Raw genomic sequence first — 17,299 nt, forward strand, 5'->3', positions numbered from 1 at the left:
GGTTTTAGGAAGACATGAGCATCTGCCAGGCAAGTATTGCTGACAGAGAACGTTTGCAGGTCTCCGACCCCCTTGATGGAAGTGAGCGCAATCAGGACGGCCGTCTTCTGGGAGAGGGCACTTAGCTTGACTGATTCTAGACGCTTGAAGGGGGTTCTCTGGAGGCCTGCAAGGACCACGGAGAGATCCCATGAGGGGAACAGGCATGACCAGGGAGGGTTCAAGCTCCGGGATTCTCTTAGATAAATGATAATCTGGTCGTGCTTTCCGAGGGACTTACTGTCCACCGCATCATGGTGGGCCGCTATAGCGGCACCATATACCTTCAAGGAGGAGGGGGACAGCCGTTCCTCCAGCTTTCCCTGTAGGAATGAGAGCACTGACCTGTCTGCGCACCTCTGAGTGTCTTCAGATCAGGAAGAACCCCAATTTGCGAACAGGCGCCACTTTAGGGTGTAAAGCTGCCTGGTGGAGGGACCTCTGGCTTTTTTGATGGTGTCTACAACAGCTGGTGGTAGACCACTCAGATCTTCCACATCTTGTCCAGGGGCCAGACATGGAGATTTCAGAGGTCTGGGCGCTGATGCCAGAGGGTGCCCTGTCCCTGATAAAGAAGGTCTTTCCTCAGGGGGATTTTCCAGGGAGGTGCTGTCACGAGGAGTGTGAGATCCTAGAATCAAGTCCAGGTGGGCAAGTAAGGGGCCACTAGAGTGACTTGTTCTCCGTCCTCCCTGATCTTGCACAGCACCTGTGGCTTACTGGAGGAAATGCGTAATTGCCCTGAACCGGGGAGAGCTTGCTCTTTTCCCAGTTGACCTGAAGCCCTAGACGGCTGAGGTGCCTGAGCACCTGGTCCCTGTGGGCGCATAGTGCCTCTCGAAAGTGAGCTAGGATCAGCCAATCATCGAGGTAGTTGAGTATGCATATGCCCACTTTCCTTAGCTGGGCAAGGGTGGCATTTGTGACCTTCGTAAAGACGCAAGGGGACAGAGACAGGCCGAAGGGGAGGACTTTGTACTGGTACGCTCGGCCCTCGAACTTGTTTCGGGACAAGATCGAGATGTGAAAGTATGCGTCCTTCAGGTCTACCGCTGCAAACCAATCTTGATGCCGGACACATGTTAGAATGTGTTTTTGCATGAGCATCTTGAACGGGAGTTTGTGCAGAGCCCGGCTGAGAACTCGCAGGTCAAAGATTGGCCTCAACCCACCTCCTTTTTTGGATATGATGAAGTAAGGGCTGTAGAAACCCTTCTCCATCTCGGCTGGAGGGACAGGCTCTATCGCATCCTTTTGCAAAAGGGTAGCGATTTCCGCGTGCAGGGTGCTAGCTTTTTCGCCGTGGATGCTGCTGAAATGGGGCAGACACCTGGCAAACTGAATTGCGTAGCCGAATCGGATGGTCCTGGCCAACCAATGTGACAGTTTGGAAAGCGGAAGCCACACGTCCAAGCTCTGAGTCCAAACTCTCTTTTGACATACCCGGTGGTGCTTCGCAGCTGTGGGGAACAGGTGGTGATGCGTCGGGAGGCAAAGTTGTGACCTGAGGCATGTGTGCTGAGAGAGAACTCAAGGCACTTACCTCCCTCCGCATACCCGGTAGGGGTAGAGGTTCTAGTGAGGCCTCCTCTGGACTCGTCAGAACCAGCCAGCCGGGATTGTGAACGCTGTACAGATATGGACGAGGAGGTGAAGTTTCTACGTCCAGAGTGCAACTTCGCCTGTAAGGTTCAGTTGACGGGGCGCCATGAGAATGCCGTTTGTGGGCACCGGCAAGGTGACCTAGGGAATGAGGAAATAGCTCTTTTATTGACAAAGTGGGTACCGCAGCCAGAAGGAGGTGCGACAAATGAAAAAACGGAAACCAAGTATTTTCCTTCCGGCCTTCTGCCGGGAAGGAGTGGTCTGGCTACCAGCTCCTGAGCGAACATCACGTCCCCTGGGTGGCCCATCTCAGGAATGGTGGGGTGGGTGTGCGGGGTTTTGCGCCCTGACCCGAGGAACCAATCGTCTAGCTGTGAGGGTTTAGGGGAGGGTTCCAGTCCAGCCCCACGCTCACGGCAGCCCAACCAAGCATATCGGACATCTGAGCGGCAGCCCAGCTGATTCCTGCACGTCAGACGCTGCAACGCTCTCCGATGCAGCGGAGACATCATCATCCTGCTCCATGGCACCAACGGAGACATCAGACTGGCCGTGTGGTGAGCCGGTCTCACATTGAGCCTGGACGGAAGAAATTGAGCGTGCTGGGGGGGGCGGTGGTTCGTGGGGATTTACCCGACGAAACTGCGCCTGCTGAACTCCCCAAATCGCCTCCATCGCCAGCCGGGTCGTCCTCAATCCCATGGGAAGAAGGAGCAATGCGGGGGTGGCTGGAGTGGCGTTTCCCTTGAGAAAGGAAAGCAACGACGCCATGGTCAGTTTCTCGCAATGAGTACATGAACATCCACAAATGCTGTCTCAGTGTGATCGTGACCCAGACACACAAGGCAGCGCCTATGGCCATCAGAAGCGGAGAGATATCTGCCGCATCCAGGATGTAACTATTTTCTACTATAACTATTAACTAGGTCTGAAAATGCCCTAAATCACTCTATTGCAATTGTTTATGCTTATGCATTTGCGTACTCATCTTGTTATTTCGGTGAGCTCCATGTGACAGGGAATCAGAGAGAGAGAGAGATCTCAGCAACAGTCAGCATTGTGAGACACTTTCGGTCAAAATTGAGTTGTATGGAGTTTGCTAGTATGGCACCAACTAAAGCAGTTCAGTGGGGCTGATTGCATCTAAAATGTTGTTTTGTTGTATTGTTTCTCTCATTCAATCTGAAGGGTTTATGTGAGGGTATGTCTTCATAACCTTATTAATCAAAGGTACAGTACATTACCTTGAAGAGTCAGCGCTCCCACAGTATACCAGAAACTGTGTGATAGTGGGAAGGAATTCTGTTCTTTCTCTGGTTGCTTCCATTCACAGGGGCTTATCCTAAAAAACAGCATCATAACACAGACTATATATTCACAAGCCAATGACTGTGATATCACCCCAAATCCACTTGTAATGATGTTACCAATTTAACCTCACAGATCTGAAGGCAAACAGGAAAGCTTCACAACTGAGCTATTGTTAAAGGGATAGTTTGCCAAAAAATGTTAAGTCTCTCATAATTTACTCACTCTCATGATATCCCAGGTGTCTATGACTTTCTTTCTTCACCAGAACACATTTGAAGAAAAATATCTCAGTCTGTATGTCTGTAAAATGCAAGAAAAATACATTTTGCAAAGCAAAATGTCAGTATAAACGTCATAGAAACAACTCCAATGGTTAAATTAATGTTTTCTAAAGTGAAACGATTGTTTTGTTGAGTTCCTTTTTAACTATAATCCAATGCTTCCGGTAGGCTTCACGGAGGGTGGACATCATACGGTCTCTCGTGTGAAGTGTTCACGTTGGCATATAATGGATATATACTCGCATTCTCCTCTCAGTTGATACATCCAGGATAAGCACACAAATGCACCATTATGAGTAAAGAAACAGATAAATACAGATCTAAACCAAAACCAATGAAGATTCTGTAATGTGTTCCTCCTACTCAGTTGTAAACAGCGCTGCTTTTCCATGTGTTTTGCACGTGTCTCAGTTCTTGCGTGTCTCAGGTGCCAATGCGATTTTATCACACATGCATGCCGCAGTGGACTGGAAGCAATGATTTAGAGTTAAAAGAGTACTTAAATATAGATCTTTTTATGCCAAAAGTGATCGTGCCACTTTAGAAGACATTAATTTAACAGCTGGAGTTGTACAGATGACGTTTATGCTAACTTTCTTTAAATTTTGGAGCTTCAAAAGACGTATCACTATCCACTTGCATTTTAAGGAACTACTGAGCTAAAATGTTTCTCTAATTTTATTCAAATGTGTTCTGGTGAAGAAAGAAAGTCTAATACATCTGGCAAATCATGAGAGTGAGTAAATGATGAGAGAATAAAAGTTTTTGGCTGCACTATCCTTTTAAGGCCAGTTGCACTGCATAAAATTAACTTTCCTGTTGATGGATATGGTTTTATGGGATAGCATTAAATGTAGTTACTACATGGCAAACATTCCTAAAACAGGTGTCCTGAGAAATCACACTTCGTAAATTCGTAACAGTGCTATACAGCAATAACAAATCAGAATCTGGGGGCAGGCCTCACTTTTAATCCAATATGAAAACTAGCCAATCAGAAACACTCTTTGGCTGGCGATCATTTTGTGCATTCATGATTGCTGACATCAGGTGCTTCTGCAAGCCCAGGCAGAGGACCGGGAGGTGTTCCAATGCTTGCAGCCGCATGGTACTCTTGCGTTGACACCGGCTGCGGGACCCCAGACTCAGATCATCCTGACCAAGATGGGTCCCCAGAACGACCCTGAATCGACATTTGAGTTGTTTGAGCAGGCCGCTGTGATGTCGTGCTGGCCCCAGACTGCCACTTTTGTCGGGGAGGCTTAGCTCGTGGCCCAACAACTGCCAGTGGCTAACCTGCTGGAGTACCTGGATCTGAAGTGAGCCATCTTACATTTTATTGGGGTAATAGTTATGTTTTAAGCAGTGTTGGGCAAGTTACTTCCAAAATGTAATACATTATAGATTACTAGTTACTGTCATAAGAGTAATTAGTTATATTAAAATATTACTGTATCTGAATTGTAATGCTTTACTCTACTTTTGCGTTACTTTTGAGTTACTTTCACCAAAATAACCACGGAAGTATGTCTTGGCATTCTAAAATGCCAATATTGATTTTATTGAAGCTCATTATAAATCAAGTGGAGGGCAATGTGGTATAGCATAATGACTGTGTAGGCCCCTAAGGCTAACTTAATATGATGTGAAGTGAAGTCTCATGGTGCAATTCAATAAGTAACAATCACTGTCAGAATCACAAAAGCAGACAAAGGATCAAAGTCTGGTAAATTATGATAGAGAAATAGTAAATATTTATAGTCTAGGCCTATTGATATGAAACACAACAGGGCTAGAGCCCACTATTATGTAACCTATCACCTAATGACATGACAAGACGCACAATCTTCGTTTTCATTTCTATTCTTTTATTCTCTTTTAATTCAAGTTCAAAGCACTAAGTTGGCATGCATTGGACGGACATAGCTTATGCTTTATCAAGAATCAAAAAGTGCTCTTGGAGAATTAGGCCTCCAGGAATATGACTCATTTCAGTCCAACTTCACATTTAACATGAAGGCTAAACATAGTGTAACCGGTCCTGGTCGCCCCGCTCTGAACGGGACTCGAACCGACATCTCGCGACAGAGGAACCCTACTATTTGCCAAAAAATTTGAATGAATCTTCTCTGCACTTGCAGCTCTCTCGGTTAGCTTAGTGGTAGCATGGCACCGGTCCAGTTGTTTCTTTAAGTTACTAGAGTTATTTCTCGATGTAGAGAGTTCTCTCGGTGTAGCACATAGATTGCACTTGACTATAATGTTCTTATCCTTGTCTCTATCGAACTGAAAATAAATCAATTGCTTCAGTAAATGAATCAGCATGATGAGTCTCTCAAAATACCGCCAGTGACCTGGCTAGTGTAATACATGTTCAGTAGCATTGTTTCAAAACAAAAGAGTCGTTATGATTTTGGAACTTATTATAAGTCTGATTAAAGTAGGCTATATCCAAATGTGTTATGTTATTGGACTTCAGCTGCCCTTCTACCCATGGGTACGAGGCCTGCCCAGCTGGCGGTGGAGGCGATTTGGGGAGTTCAATGGGTGCGGTCTCACTGGCTAAATCTCTGAGGACCGCCCGTTCCCCAGCACACTTGTTTGCCCCCGTTGAGTTCCGAGATGAGACCAGCCTCATGGCCAGCTTAACGTCTCTTTCGGGGCTCACAAGCTTGATGAGTTTTTGATCGCTGCATCGGAGAGTGTGCTGGCGATGTCAGACACTGAGGACTCGACCGGGCTGCCACCTTCAGGTCTGCCTGCCCAGTCTGAGGCTGTTGCAGAGCTGACCGCTATGCTTTCCTGAACCACCGCAAGTATTGGGTTGGACTGGAACCCTCCATCCTACCCTGATCCCTCGCGTTTAGATGATTGGTTCCTGGGTTCAGGGTGGCGCTCATGGCACTTTGGCACCTATGCCCACAAAATGCCGGCACTTTGCGAGATTTTCTGGCACTCCCCTCCAGGGCCTGTAGAACTATGTCATCACTGGCAACCAAAGCCTACAGTTTTGCTGGACAGGCTGTCTCTGCCCTGCATGCCATGGCCCTCCTGCAATTACACCAGGCCATGGCACCAAAAGAGCTGCACGTGGGTAGTCCTGATCCCGATGTGCTGCAGGAGCTGCGCCTTGTGACCGACATCGACCAGCTGCTCACCGAGGGTGTGCCTCTGCGGCGGCGAAAGCCCAGGCGACTCTGACACAGCCCGAGTCCAGTTCAGCCTGCCCATGTTCAGTTGCGTCCACTTCACCTCGGTGCAGGGCGAGAACGGCACCACCCTGAGGGTGGAGTGCATGACCCTTCTATGCAAGGGCGCAATAGAGCCTGTTTCCTCTGAGATGAGGAAAGGGTTCTACAGCCCTTTCTTCATCGTACCAAAAAAAGGCGGTGGGTTGCAGACAATATTCGTCGTATGTTCACACATCCCATGGCTGTTGTGACTCTCTGTCGCCACTTATTCAGCCCCTGGACAGACCTTGCATTTCTACGTGAACGACACCTCCAAGTCGGGCTGGGGCAACGTGTGCAAAGGGCATGCAGCCGCTGGTACCTGGACAGGACCACGGCTGTGTTGGCACATCAACTGCCTACAGTTGCTGGCTGTACTTCTAGCCCTACAGAGGCTATTGCCGTTGATCCGGGGAACGCACGTGTTGGTTCGGTCCAATAACACAGTGACGGTAGTGTATATAAATCGCCAAGCCGGCGTAAGTTCTCTGATTTGGAGTCGATTCGGCAAAGCACAGGTAGCCCTGTTTGCTTCCCAGGAATCCTCCCACTGCCTGGTCTAGTATACCATGAAGGTAGCCCCCCTCGGCACAGTGGCACTGCCACACTGATGTGCCCGATGTTCCCAAGAACCCTTTTAGGGATCAGGTGGTGATCCTGAAAGTGCTACCTCAGGAGAAGGCAGACCTAGCCTTATCGTTGCTGTGTCTGGTGCGTACTTTGCACATCTACTTGGATCGCATGCAGACCTTTAGACGCTCTGAGCAGCTCTTTGTCTGCTTTGGTGGACAGCAGAGAGGGAACGCTGTCTCCAAACAGAGGCTTGCCCACTGGATCGTGGACGCCATCACATTGGCCATGTGGCATCCTCGTGGGCACTGGTCAATGGCACCTCTCTAGAAAACGTCTGAGAGCAGCGGGCTGGGCAACACCTAATACCTTCGTGAGATTTTACAGTCTCCAAATTGAGCCCGTTTTGTCCCGTGTTCTTTCAGGTACGAACAGGTAGAGTTTGGTAATACGGAACAGCTGGCTGGGTGTATTGTTGCGTATATTCCCCTGAGGCAAAACGTGCGCTTTTACCCCCAGTCGAGTTCACGAGTTTATGGACCCTGGATGTCCTTCCTCCCTCTGAGGAGCTCGCAGCCAGAGCCACTATGGGTGCTTTTATGCCCTTTACTGGGATAGGTGGTCCACAGGTGCCGATTATTCCGGTAAATCCCTGTGATGTATTTTCCGCGGTACATCGTATCGTTTTACCACATGTTGACCTCCCCTTTTGGGCAGGATGTGGTCTCCGTGGGGTCTTTTCCCCCTGAAAGAATAGGAAAAAAATAGAACACCTTCCCCGATGCGTATAATAGCTTTAGATGGCCCCAGCCGAATCTAATACTTTGTGGAGAGAAAACATAGAGAGAAAAGGACATGGCTGGCACGGCCTGCTCCCATGCTATTTACGTCGCTTCCCCCCTCAGAGATGTAGGAATCTACATGACGTCGTTTGGAGCATTTGGGGCAGTCAGATGCACCTGCTATTATGCACGCAACAATTTGCTTGCACCTGCATCAGTATTTCACGTAACATGGTTCAGCTGTTGTAGCATTTTTCTATTTGGACATCTAGTGTCACTACATTGACACAACGTTGAGTGAGTGACAGAAGGGGAATGACTCGGTTACTTTCGTAACCTCTGTTCCCTGATGGAGGGAAAGAGACGTTGTGTCCCTCTTGCCACAATGCTGTACTAGCCGCTAAAATGGCCAGGACCTTGTCTCGGCTCCTCAGCACAAAACCTGAATGAGAGAGGGCATTCCTTCTCCTTTTATAGCCATATGCCTGGGAGAGTGGCATGCAAATTCCGCCTTTTCTCAAAGATTTGAAGGTGTATTGGTACTCCCAAGAGCGACCCCTAGTGTCACTACATCAACACAACTTCTCAAGACGTTTTATTTCTTGTATGATGACCAGAAAATTATATTTCGGACAGTGATCAGGTAGCCAGGAATTTTACAGGGCCAAGATGGCAACCCTAACAAAAGGCCTGTTCACATGAAATCTGTGACAATTTTGCTAGACAAACTTCTGACACACAAGTGTCCGTAAATAAAATAATAAATTGAAAACAATTTCATCCCTGTAAAGTAGGTGGCACTGTTGCCCTTCTACAAACATTTATACAAGTCTCCTTTTTTATTTTATTTTTATATTCTTTTTATGAAATAAATAAATAAAAACAAAGCAACCATTATTGTCACAACACAACAACATAACAGACCAGGATCCCTACAAATATCTCAATCCAAATTGAGTACCAAGTCCTCATACAAAGCCACAATTCTTATTGCTTTCAGGTTTTAGACTCAAAATATATATTCATTTCATATTTCAACCTCAAAAAGAGTGGTTGGAGAATTTGCATTTATTAATTTTGTATTTTGCAAACAGAAAAATAAGGTTTATGATAAAAGCATAATTAATTTTTTCACATTTGTGAAAACCAAAGATGACATTTCTATAAGTAAACACAAAATTGGGATTTACATAACACAATGAAATCAAGAATGTCACACCAACACTGTATAAGTACAATTCCGTAACAGATGCAAATTTATAATAATAAAGTTATTTCTTTTTGAAAAGCACTGTTTACTTACAAATGTTTCACACAGATCCACTGATCCACTGAGGACAAAACCCTCTGTAAATATAAGGACTCCTTGTGGTTCTGCATGAGCCACAATGGCAAATTCTTTTGGAGTTACAGGAGTTTCCATGCTTTGATAAAAATTCAGAGTAATTACAAACTCAAAAAGTTGAGATACAAAAATAATTTTTTTTTAAATTAGCTATCAAAGAAAAGAGATTTGTGTTTATACAATAGGTCATTTTGCTCCAAACGGGGTATGTGTAGTCGGGTCAAGTCAAGTCAAGTGGTTTTTATTGTCGTTTCAACCATATACAGTTAGTACAGTACACAGCGAAACGAGACAACGTTCCTCAAGGACACAGTAGTGCAAAAAGAAGACAATTTCTAAAAATGTAAACATAACATACTATGAGATAGTGTTCTATGCACATAGCAGTTATTGAGGTAGCAGACAGTTATAAAGTGACAGTAATTAAAGTGCAACTCAGGGCACGTGTGTGTGTGTCAAACCAGTCTCTGAGTATTGAGGAGTCTGATGGCTTGGGGGAAGAAGCTGTTACACAGTCTGGCCGTGAGGGCCTGAATGCTTCGGTACCTCTTGCCAGACGGCAGGAGGGTAAAGAGTTTGTGTGAGGGGTGTGTGGGGTCGTCCACAATGCTGGTTGCTTTGCGGATACAGTGTTTTTTGTAAATGTCTTTTATGGAGGGAAGAGAGACCCCGATGATCTTCTCAGCTGTCCTCACTATCCTCTGCAGGGATTTGCGGTCCAAAACGGTGCAAGTCCCAAACCAGGCAGTGATGCAGCTGCTCAGGATGCTCTCAATAATCCCTCTATAGAATGTAGTGAGTATGGGGGGTGGGAGATGTGCTTTCCTCAGCCTTCAAAGAAAGTAGAGACGCTGCTGGGCTTTCTTGGTGATAGAGCTGGTGTTGTGGGACCAGGTGAAGTTCTCTGCCAGGTGAACACCAAGGAATTTGGTGCTCTTGACGATCTCCACAGAGGAGCGTCGATGTTCAGTGGAGAGTGTACACCTTGTGCTCTCCTAAAGTCAACAACCATCTCTTTTGTTTTGTCCACATTCAGGGACAGGTTGTTGGCTCTACACCAGTCCGTTAGCCGCTGCACCTCCTCTCTGTATGCTGACTTGTCGTTCTTGCTGATGAGACCCACCACGGTCGTGTCATCTGCGAACTTGATGATGTGGTTCGAGTTGTGCATTGCTGCACAGTCGTGAGTCAGCAGAGTGAACAGCAGGGGCCCCAGTGCTCAGTGTGGTGGTGGTGGAGATGCTGTTCCTGATCCGGACTGACTGAGGTCTCCCAGTCAGGAAGTCCAGGATCCAGTTTCAGAGGGAGGTGCCCAGGCCCAGCAGGTTCAGCTTTCCAATCAGGTGCTGAGGAATTACCGTGTTGAATGCTGAGCTGAAATCTATGAACAGCATTCGAACATATGAGTCCTTTTTGTTTAGGTGGGTGAGGGCCAGATGGAGGGTTGTGGCGATGGTGTCGTCCGTTGAACGGTTTGGACGATACGCAAACTGCAGTGGGTCTAGTGAGGGGGGCAGCTGGGTCTTAATGTGCCTCATAACGAGCCTCTCGAAGCATTTCATGATGATTGGTGTGAGTGCGGCGGGACGGTAGTCATTGAGGCAGGACACTGAAGACTTCTTTGGCATGGGAATGATGGTGGTGGCCTTGAAGCACATCGGAATGACGGTGCTGCTCAGAGAGATGTTGAAGATGTCGGTAAGAACATCTGCTAGCTGGTCTGCACATCCTCTGAGCACTCTGCCAGGAATGTTGTCTGGTCCAGCAGCCTTTCCGTGGGTTGACTCTACGTAGAGTTTTCCTCACATCCGCCGTAGTATGACAGAGCACCTGGTCGTTGGGAGGAGGGGTGGTCTTCCTCGCCACCACGTCGTTCTGCACTTCAAACCGAGCGTAGAAGTTGTTCAGCGCATCTGGAAGGGAGGCATCTTTGTCACAGGCAACTGATGTTGTCCTGTAGTTGGTAATGGCCTGGATGCCCTGCCACATGCGCCACCTTTCACCGCTGTCCTGGAAGTGACATCAGTAGGTGGCACAGTCCCAACACTTACAGTGCAGTATTTATATATTACAATAAGTATTATATTAATATATAAATATTATATACTTAATTGTAGTAATCTAGATTCAAGTATTGCAAATTAAGTGCTAAATTTTGCAAAAATAAAGGACATCTTGTGGAGCACTTGCTTTTGATTCACACATGACAATAAAAGACAGAGCACAAGCGGTCCTTGAATAAATTATTTAATCAATTACAATTATGCCAATTGTGCATGTGTACAATTATATTTTTAACTCTGTGCTTGTGTATTGTGGGATTTAAATTTATCCAAGTGACTCAAGTATTTTGACTACGTTCATCGAAATTCGTTCAGATCCATTTAATGATTCGGCCATTTCTGGTGATGCCACCCGGTGATGTCTTGTGTGAAGAGTTAGTCACTGAATCAACGATCAAAAGAAAATTTGAATCCTCTAAGATTTGAATGTCTACAGACCTGCAAAGAGACTTTAGTAGAGCTTTTATGCATTAAAAGTACAAAGAAAATCTATAATTTCCCTACAGTTTGTGAGCTGCTGAGCATGACATTTATCAAAAGACAACAATAGCAGTCTTATATTATTATGAGTTTCAATAACGTCCGTACGTTTTAATGTATAAAAAAGCGTGTCTTCATATCTACAGATATATCTATTCAAAATGCATAAGTGTTCTAAGAACACCGCAAATCTATCTCATATCTTACAGTTTGTCAACATTCAGAGAGAGAGCAGCATATGTTAACCTTGACCGACCCTCTGCTTTAGCTAGTAAGATTCCACCCCTTTAAGAGTGATCTCGCTCGAGCCATAACTACAAGGCACACGTGTCTATGAACCGCTGACGGAGGAGTGATGGCCGCCAGGAGGCAGAATCCTGTGCCATCGTCTGGCGTCGTGGAGGATCGTTGGACAGCTGGCTGAGGACCAAATGCCTCTCTCTCTTTCTGTGTCTCTGTATCTTTCTCTCTCCCCTCCCATCTCCTCATCCTACCCAGGTACCCAGGTACCCAGGAGACGGGGAAGACCAGCCGGTGACAGTATAGCAGAAGGGGCAACTCCTCCCCTCCAGGAGGAGACCGGAGGCTTCCCAGCCTGAATCGGTGAGGAATCCTCTGGAGGATAGTGTGTTCATAGGTTTGTGTGCGTTGTTGCAGAATAGAGGGATAACCAATGAGGAATTTTCAGGTGAAGATTCAAGGCGAGTGAAGAAACCAACAGGAAGGTAACCAAAATCCGGGCACAATCCGGGCACTACGGCATAGACAGGCAACCAATAGAGAAAACACGTAACAGACCTGACTAGGACAGACAGAGAGTGGTGAGTAACTACACAAACACACACCAACAATCTAGCAATGAACACGAAACAGAGTGGGTAAATGTAGGCAGTACACAAACAAGGGGTAGGTGCCAAAAGCCAGCTGAAAGTTGGCATGATCAGCATTCCCATGGAAACAATAAAGGTTGAAACATGGAGACAACGTAACCACAATAGAACAAAACGGCCAATAGAACAAAACGGCGTACTCACAGAGACCGTGACATGTTGGACAACCTTGTCTTATTCCATGTGACAAGTAAAATCTAGGGGAAGTGCCATATTTCAACTTAATTAAACTACTACAGTTATAATAAAGTGTCTTACCGTTTTACACAAATTTTCACCAAAACAAAATTTTTGCCATGATTTAAAAATGAAATTGTGTTCAACCGAATCAAAAGCCTTGTAAAAATCAAACAAATTGTTCAAACAAATAAATCACTATAATCAAGTAAATCTAAAACAAATCTAATGTTGTTAGTCATGTGTTGACTCCTAATAAATACAGATTGAGTCGAATCTATAATGCTATCTAAGCATACTTTAAGTCTTTTCACAAATAATATGGCCAAAATGTTATAATCATTATTAAAGTGTGTGATGGGTCGCCAATTGTCCAAATTTTTTAAATCTTTCTTTGGTTTAGGAATTAATGTGAATGTTTAAGCATTTATTTACCTAACAGACCCTTTTCACAGACATGTTATGACGCTTTTCCGCTTTGTTTAACAAAGTAAAAGTAGCAAACTTTTATATTTCCAATTTGTGAAATATTTGGTGTAAATTTGTACCATGGAGAAAGTTTTAAAACATTTTGTTACCAGAGCTGCGACGAGGATTCTAACGCAGCTGCTGAGGGAGTGACCAAAAATGTCTCACTTCTTACAGCTGTTATCCAGCTCTTTATATTTTTTATCATCCTTTGAAAAGCTTTGAAAGTGCAATCCCTAATATTTTCTTTTGCTGTTAGAACAAACGGGTGAGCAAAAATGACATTTATTGTGGTCTATTATTAACCACCATTCAAGTTTGCTCAAATATAATTCTACCTCCGCTCTGCAAACCCGGATATGTGAAAAGTGTCCATTTGGCATAACTGTTTCATCGTGTTCTTTCCATGGTGTTGATGCATTCTGAGGAGTATTTAATCTGTGTTTATGTGAGTGAGATGAGTAAAGAGCATTCTATTTATACAGTAGTTGCACATGGACTTTGCTACGAGAAAATTCAAAATGGACTCCCAATGGCAAATACACTTTTTTGAAATGAATGCCTAGATATTATAATGCAAGGTACTGTGATACAAATACACATAGAATAATGCACGTTAAGAAGGTATGGTACAGTATAAAATACAATGCATAATATTAAAAATTATTTATAAGAATACACTGGCTAACGGTCTTTTCTTTGTTGATATGATTGCAATACTTTGTTACATTTCCTTTAAGAACAATAACTATTAGCTCCAATAATTGAATCTGCAATTAGGAAAAGCGCAAGGTGTAGATCCCATTTGGAGAAAAGCAGGAACTGTTGAACTCGCATGGACATGGACCATGTTCATTAAAGTATTTTTTTTTCAACCGGCAAATGTGTGTAGTTTTGTGTATCTGTATCCAAACAAAATGTCCACAACTGTTTGAATAAATAAAACAGGCTACTTATACTAAGAAACTCTCATGACACTTTTAACAACAAAAACAATAGCAAATATACTGTAGCTGCAAGCAGCGATACCGGGGTCAAGCCAATAATTGGCAATATGAGCAGCAAAAGAAGCATTGTGACGTTTTCAGTAACAGTCCGATGAACAGTGAATGAGGAGTCCGAAAAATTTAACTTTCAATCATAAAAAAAACATTTATTTTAAAAATAACTAAACATTAATATTTCATTTTTGTCCAGTATATGGCACTGTTCTGAAACTGCTGAGGTACTATCTGCGGATGATGGTTATCATACAAGAAAGAATTCAAGAGTTACAAGTTATAAGCAGACTATTTTTCTATCAACTGACTAGTAGGGGACAGTGTTCCAAAATGCTGCAGGAAACCTTGAGACTTAATGGTGATAACACATATAAAGTTTCATCCTAACCCCCAGAGATACAGCCTCAAGATACATTCTCTTTGTAGAATTCATAGAAGAGTCATTTGAAAATGGTATCAACTGGGCCAATTTGGTTGCTTAGGAGACTTGGCTGGAGTCACTCAGCACACCCTGGATTCGAACTCACGACTTCTGGGGTGGTAGTCAACGTCAATACTCACTGAGCTACCCTGGCCCTGTTAAATTTCATTTCTGTCTTTCCCCAATCAAGAATCTAGGAGCTATACTCGTACCAAGTGACCAGACTTGCCTAAAAGGTACTTTGGTAAAGCAGAGAGTAAATGCGGTCTTACCGTGCCACCAAGAAGATACAGACGGAGGTCAACAGGTAAGCAACCAGAACACCTATCCACATCTCAGTGGAGAAGATGTGGAGCAGACTGAGAAAGTGTGAGTCTTCAGAGGCCAGACCCTTCCTCAAGATGAAGCTAATACCAGTCTGCATGTAAGGTTTGGTCATGTCCACTGCTTCCTCACGTTTAGCTGTAAGAGTGAGCGGTGCAATGACAATGTCGGCTTCCTGTAGAGACCACCAACAACACACAAACAAAGTGTGGAAAATGTTACAATGCCTGAATAAAAGCCACAAAGAAATACAAATAAGTACAGAAATAATAAATATAACAGCAGAAAAAATATGTATTATTTTTCAATTATTACAGCAATGAATACATTTAGGACAATATTACTACAAAAATGGTTTGGGATGAGTTGCATGAGAGATTCTCGGTGGATCGCACGACACGCAAGTGATACCAGTTTTCAATTACCCCGTACACATCCGCATACCACATGAGAAGCATATGTTGTATATTTCTCTAAAATTGCTTTGTAAGTGTGAGTGAGAGTCCCCCAGCCACTGAGGGTTGCATCAGGGAGAGCATCTGTGGCGACCCCTAATGGGAGCAGCCGAAAGAAGAAGAATTTTCAACAGGCAACGTTGTGTAGTTTGTGTATCTCTATACAAACAAAATGTGCATAATTATTTGAATAAATAAAAAAGTCTACTAATACTGAGAAAATAACAAATATAAAAATCTGAATATTTATGTTGTGACTCAACAATAAAAACAATAATAGTAATAATAATAACAATAATACTACTTATGATAGCAGCAGCACAGACACTTTGTCATTGCAACTTGGCTTTGTATTGTTAAGAAAATTTGGCCCTTGGTGAAAACTAATTGAGGAACCCTGTCCTAAGCAATCTGAAGCAACATTTCTACTGTAAGTGATTTTCAATGAGAGTTGCCAATTTCCACCTGATCTGCTGTATCTAGACCATTTCAAATATGTAAGCGATAACAAAGGAATAAACACACTAATGCTTATGTCTTGCCCAAACACATTTTAATTAGCTGCATTTATATAACTCAGAAATGTCAAAATAAAAGGACTATTATGTACTTTTAGAGTCTAGCTAAAACTGAGCTAAAAAGATGCGCAAAAACTGAAAATTAACAATGAAGTGTCATTACTAGATCCTTTAAATAAGACACTGAGTCCACTAATTTTCTCATAGAACATCAAACGTTTACCTCAAGGGACTTATCCAGACATGTTGCTGATACTGAGCATTTACATGAGAGATGGAAAATTCATGAATATTGAATTGCTACTATTATAAACAGTGTAACTGTTAAAGCTATTAGCGCATGACTTGAATACAAGGTTTTTTTAATTATTAAAAAAACTTTCTCTGCACTATCTTCTATACTACTAGCTACTCTTACCAGTGAAACTGTAAAGAAATACTCTGAATGAATTAGCCATCTACCTTCAAGAGATAACATGAGTGCTGCTACATCTCTTGTCCCCTTTTTTTATTTCAATGCTTTTTTGCCTCAAATCAAAGTTTGTAATGTTGTGATTCACCTCAGAGCTGGTTAGTTTGGTTCATGGCTTAGAACTCTTTTATGTAGGATTGTATTAAATCTCTATGGAAAAAATGAAGGGGACAGTTTGTGAACTCACCCCTCTGACAACCTCTCCTATCATACCGTTCCATTTGCCACTGTCATCGGTTGTGCCATATCGGCCGTCCTTCACCATGTGAACATCATATTTGAAGTCCAGTTTCTTAGAGAGGGCTGAAAGCATGTCAATACAGAAACCTTCCTGCTCAGAGCCTTTAGATATCACATATGGTTCCTCCTGAAAAGATTGTGTGAAAAATTATTCAGTTACACATAAATAAAAATATCAAGTCATCATTTTTATTTGTACAACACTTTAAACAACACATATTGTTTCAAAGCAGCTTCACAGAAAATTATACTATTACAGAAAATTAAGCTGTAATGTCTTAAAGTCTTCATTATGCATGCAGATCCAAAATCTGATCAAAAATACAGTCCATTGGTGCCAAAGAATCCTGCACAATACTATTTAAAATGCCAGAGATCTGCTACTTTAGGGGTGCCTGTAAATGTACAGCAGTGTGGTTTTAAGTAAGGTCAATGATTACATTTAATTTACGTGCAATTATGTTATTATTTACAGTGCCATTCTAAAACTGAAAATGCTTAAATTTCACAGTTTTCTAATTTAATATGCAGTACTTTTTCCATTTCAAAATATAATAAATATTTCAACTTAAGTGAAAGGTTGAATAGAAAAATGTGTATACATTTCAGAATTTCTCAGTAATATGT

The 17,299-nt window shown here is 43.4% G+C and overlaps 1 protein-coding gene across 2 annotated transcripts in view; it reads right to left on the bottom strand.

Moving 5' to 3' along the window:
- Nucleotides 1-17,299, bottom strand: part of si:ch211-251b21.1 (uncharacterized protein LOC571720 homolog) — a 53,548-nt gene that overhangs the window by 17,983 nt on the left and 18,266 nt on the right. For both annotated transcript variants that reach the window (XM_052108427.1, XM_052108426.1), the window contains 3 exons: nucleotides 16,620-16,799; nucleotides 14,936-15,162; nucleotides 2,889-2,986 (listed from right to left, as the gene is read on the bottom strand). In XM_052108427.1, coding sequence (XP_051964387.1) covers nucleotides 2,889-2,986; nucleotides 14,936-15,162; nucleotides 16,620-16,799 — 505 coding nt within the window. The remainder of the gene's footprint in view (nucleotides 1-2,888; nucleotides 2,987-14,935; nucleotides 15,163-16,619; nucleotides 16,800-17,299) is intronic.

Source organism: Xyrauchen texanus, chromosome 37, assembly GCF_025860055.1.
Source record: "Xyrauchen texanus isolate HMW12.3.18 chromosome 37, RBS_HiC_50CHRs, whole genome shotgun sequence".
Taxonomy (NCBI): Eukaryota; Metazoa; Chordata; class Actinopteri; order Cypriniformes; family Catostomidae; genus Xyrauchen; species Xyrauchen texanus.